Source organism: Sebastes umbrosus, chromosome 20, assembly GCF_015220745.1.
Source record: "Sebastes umbrosus isolate fSebUmb1 chromosome 20, fSebUmb1.pri, whole genome shotgun sequence".
NCBI classification, from domain to species: Eukaryota; Metazoa; Chordata; class Actinopteri; order Perciformes; family Sebastidae; genus Sebastes; species Sebastes umbrosus.
In genome coordinates, this window is record NC_051288.1 from 27,129,770 (window position 1) to 27,133,848 (window position 4,079).

Here is a 4,079-nt window from a genome sequence, read left to right on the forward strand (position 1 = left end):
CCCTAATTTATTTCCCCAAAATCAGTTTTTCTGTATTCTTTTATATACTCTTCTGTTTAATTTTCCCTTTTATTTAATTATGTATTAATTTGTATTACATTTTAAATAAATTTATTTATTTTTTTCATTTTTTTTTATTCATTCATTTATTTTTGCTTTTATTTATTTATTTTTGCATTTATTTTTTATTTATCTTTTTATTTCTGCATTTTTCTTTGTATTAATTCCATAATTTATTTATTCTACTGTTTAATTTTCCCTTTTATTTATATACATATAATTCATTTATTTTTGCATTTATTTTAATGTGAACACAAAAACACGGATGGTTTACAGATTTTTTATGCGATATTCTTGGGATAATTGTTTAATATTTTTAAGATATTTCTTGGATATTTTTCACAATATTTTTTCACATATTTTACTAATATTTTTTGGACAATTGTCTAATATTTTTTGGATATTTATTGGATATTTTACTAATATCTTTCAGATAATTGCCTAATATATTTTGGATAGATAAATGTAGAGCATAAAAAAGTAAAATATTTACCTCTGAGATGTTGAAGTAGATACAGTAGTAGTATAAAAGGGAAATACTCAAGTAAAGTACAAGTAGCCTACCGTGAATGTGTAGTACAGTGCTACTACTGAGTATATGTACGTGTGTGTGTGTGTGTGTGTGTGTGTGAGTGCGTGCGTGCGTGCGTGCGTGTGTTTGCGTGCGTGCGTGCGTGCGTGCGTGCGTGCGTGCGTGCGTGCGTGTGTGTGTGCGTGTTGACCTCTCGGCCACCTTGAAGCCTTCTCACCAAATGAAGCGTCCAAATTGCTCCCGTTTGTCTCGACCATCAGAGGAATCACACAAACAACAAACAGCTCGCCGTTTTGTTCCTCTCCGGGGTCACGAACGCTCCGTGGTGCATTCTGGGAGGCCGTTCGAGTCACTGCCAAGATTAAAACCACATTTAAGAGCAGACGGTGGAGTGGACGTCTGGCGTCCCGTCAGAGAGCGCCGGGCCGGATCACCGGCTGGGACATCAAAGCAGAGACTGATTCAGACCATGTGGACACCGTCCGTCCGTCCGTCCGTCCGTCCGTCCGTCCGTCCGTCCGTCTGTAGTGGAAACACGCCGTCTGTCTGTCCGTCCGTCCGTCTGTCCGTCTGTCCGTCCGTAGTGGAAACACGCCGTCTGTCTGTCCGTCCGTCCGTCTGTCCGTCGGTCCGTCCGTAGTGGAAACACGCCGTCTGTCTGTCCGTCCGTCCGTCTGTCCGTCTGTCCGTCCGTAGTGGAAACACGCCGTCTGTCTGTCCGTCTGTCCGTCTGTCCGTCTGTCTGTAGTGGAAACATGCCGTCTGTCTGTCCGTCCGTCCGTCCGTCCGTCCGTCCGTCCGTCTGTCTGTAGTGGAAACACGCCGTCTGTCTGTCCGTCTGTCCGTCCGTCCGTCCGTCCGTCCGTCTGTCTGTAGTGGAAACACGCCGTCTGTCTGTCCGTCCGTCCGTCTGTCCGTCTGTCCGTCTGTCCGTCCGTAGTGGAAACACGCCTCTCACGTTCTCTCTCCTGACTCATCGAACATACCGCCGCTCGGTAAGCGCCCCTCCCCTCTAGCGTTACTGTTGGACAGACCGGGGACGCCGTGTTAATCTACGCTCGTTACATGTTTAGGTCCTTTCAAAATAAACAAGAAGTTAGGTTTAGGCAACACAACCACTTAGTTAGGGTTTGGAAACGCTCGTAGTCGACGTTAACTTCAACTCACAGTATATCTATATAACAGTGTAGGGTGGGCTGCAGCCTATTTACCTCCAGTTTAGGAGTCTAATTGCCGTCGGCACTAAAGATTTGCTGTACCTCGTTGTTCTAATGTTTTTCTGCAGGAATCTGCTATTTGATCTGCTCCTCCTTCTGAGTTTCTGATGGAGAGGATGGAGAGAATGAGAGGATGAGAGGATGGAGAGGATGAGAGGATGGAGAGAATGAGAGGATGAGAGGATGAGAGGATGGAGAGGATGAGAGGATGGAGAGAATGAGAGGATGAGAGGATGAGAGGATGAGAGGATGGAGAGGATGGAGAGGATGAGAGGATGGAGAGGATGAGAGGATGAGAGGATGGAGAGGATGAGAGGATGAGAGGATGAGAGGATGGAGAGGATGAGAGGATGAGAGGATGGAGAGGATGAGAGGATGAGAGGATGAGAGGATGGAGAGGATGAGAGGATGAGAGGATGAGAGGATGGAGAGGATGAGAGGATGAGAGGATGGAGAGGATGAGAGGATGAGAGGATGAGAGGATGAGAGGATGGAGAGGATGAGAGGATGAGAGGATGGAGAGGATGAGAGGATGAGAGGATGAGAGGATGAGAGGATGGAGAGGATGAGAGGATGAGAGGATGAGAGGATGGAGAGGATGAGAGGATGAGAGGATGAGAGGATGGAGAGGATGAGAGGATGAGAGGATGGAGAGGATGAGAGGATGAGAGGATGAGAGGATGAGAGGATCGTTGAGGATCTGATCTGCTTTCTTTAGAATAAGGTCCAGCTGTGCTGCAGACACCTGATGGATCCTGATGGATCCTGATGATGATGTTGATGATCTGCAGTTTGACGTGATCTCGAGCAGCATATTACCAAAAGGTGCAAATCAGACGGAAACGCAGAACCCCGCAGAACCCCGCAGAACCCTGCAGAACCCCCTGCAGAACCCCGCAGAACCCTGTTATAACACATTTAAAGAATTCAACGTTCCTCTGTTCCACTCTGTTCCACTCCCCGCTCTGTAGAACCTGAGCCCTGCTCATCTGGTTTGTTGTGGTTGAGCTCGAGCGGAACTGGATGAAGCTGGTCTGATCGGTCTCTAGAGGACCCGGGTCCCCCCTCTCTCTCGTGTTCTGGTTCCTCCTCCGGTGCGTCTCTGCTGCTCTGCTGGACTTGGAGAACTTCCCCTCAGACGCTCCGCGGGGCGCGTCCTGGAGGATCACAACCTGTTTGCATTGAGACCAGGACCGGGTCTCCTGGAGCCGGTCTCATGGATAACCCGGGTTGGTTCTGGACCGTGCTCGTGCTCGTGCTCGTGGTGTCTCAGTGCGCGTGCCAGCAGACCCACTACCTGGTCCGTCCCGTCCCCAGCGACACCCTGCCGGTCCTGGACCTGCAGGAGGATCCGGACCCGCTGCTTGACCCGCAGGACCAGGACCTGAACCAGACGGAGCTCCGCAGCCTGCTGGGGGGGTTTGACCCGCTGGCCATGTCCCTGTCCCCTCCGGAGGACTCGGGGACCACAGAGGACCTGGAGGACTCCGGACCGGAACCAACCCCCAGAGACCTCCTCCGGGTCCTGGAGCTCCGGGTCCTGCAGTCTGAGGTCCAGCCCGGTCCCGGTCCCGGTCCCGGTAGGAGGCTGCTGCGGCGGCTGCAGGTTCTGCTCCGGTCCGGTACCGGTACCGGGTCCGGTACCGGGTCCTGGACCGGCTGCGCGCTGCGGGAGTCCTGGACCGACCTGGGGATCCGGTTCTGGCCTCGCTACCTGAAGGTGGGCAGCTGCTCCAGGATCAGGTCCTGCTCGGTCCCTGAGGGGATGTTCTGCAGACCCAGCAGGTCCCGGTACCGGACCGTGCTGCGCTGGAGCTGCACGAGGAGGAGGAGGGGGAGGGGGGGTCTGAAGGGTCTGAGGTGCAACTGGATCCGGATCCACTACCCGGTCATCACCCAGTGCACCTGCTCCTGCAGAGACACCTGAACCGGTCTATTACTGTATTACTGTTATTATTAATATTATTGTTGTTGTTGTTGTTGTTGTTATTGTTGTTGTTATTATTATTGTTGTTGTTGTTGTTGTTGTTATTATTGTTGTTGTTGTTGTTGTTATTGTTGTTGTTATTGTTGTTGTTGTTGTTGTTGTTATTGTTGTTGTTGTTGTTGTTATTGTTATTGTTGTTGTTGTTGTTATTGTTCTTGTTGTTGTTGTTGTTGTTGTTATTGTTGTTGTTGTTGTTGTTGTTGTTGTTGTTGTTATTATTGTTATTGTTGTTGTTATTGTTGTTGTTGTTGTTGTTGTTATTATTGTTGTTGTTATTATTGTT

The 4,079-nt window shown here is 49.2% G+C and overlaps 1 protein-coding gene across 1 annotated transcript; it reads left to right on the forward strand.

The window, feature by feature from the left end:
- The first annotated feature begins 2,844 nt into the window (after positions 1–2,844).
- On the forward strand, positions 2,845–3,736 carry nog3 (noggin 3). Its single transcript, XM_037755828.1, has one exon. It carries the CDS (start codon positions 3,026–3,028, stop codon positions 3,734–3,736), a length of 711 nt encoding a protein of 236 aa, XP_037611756.1. The 5' UTR covers positions 2,845–3,025.
- The last annotated feature ends 343 nt before the right edge of the window (positions 3,737–4,079 follow it).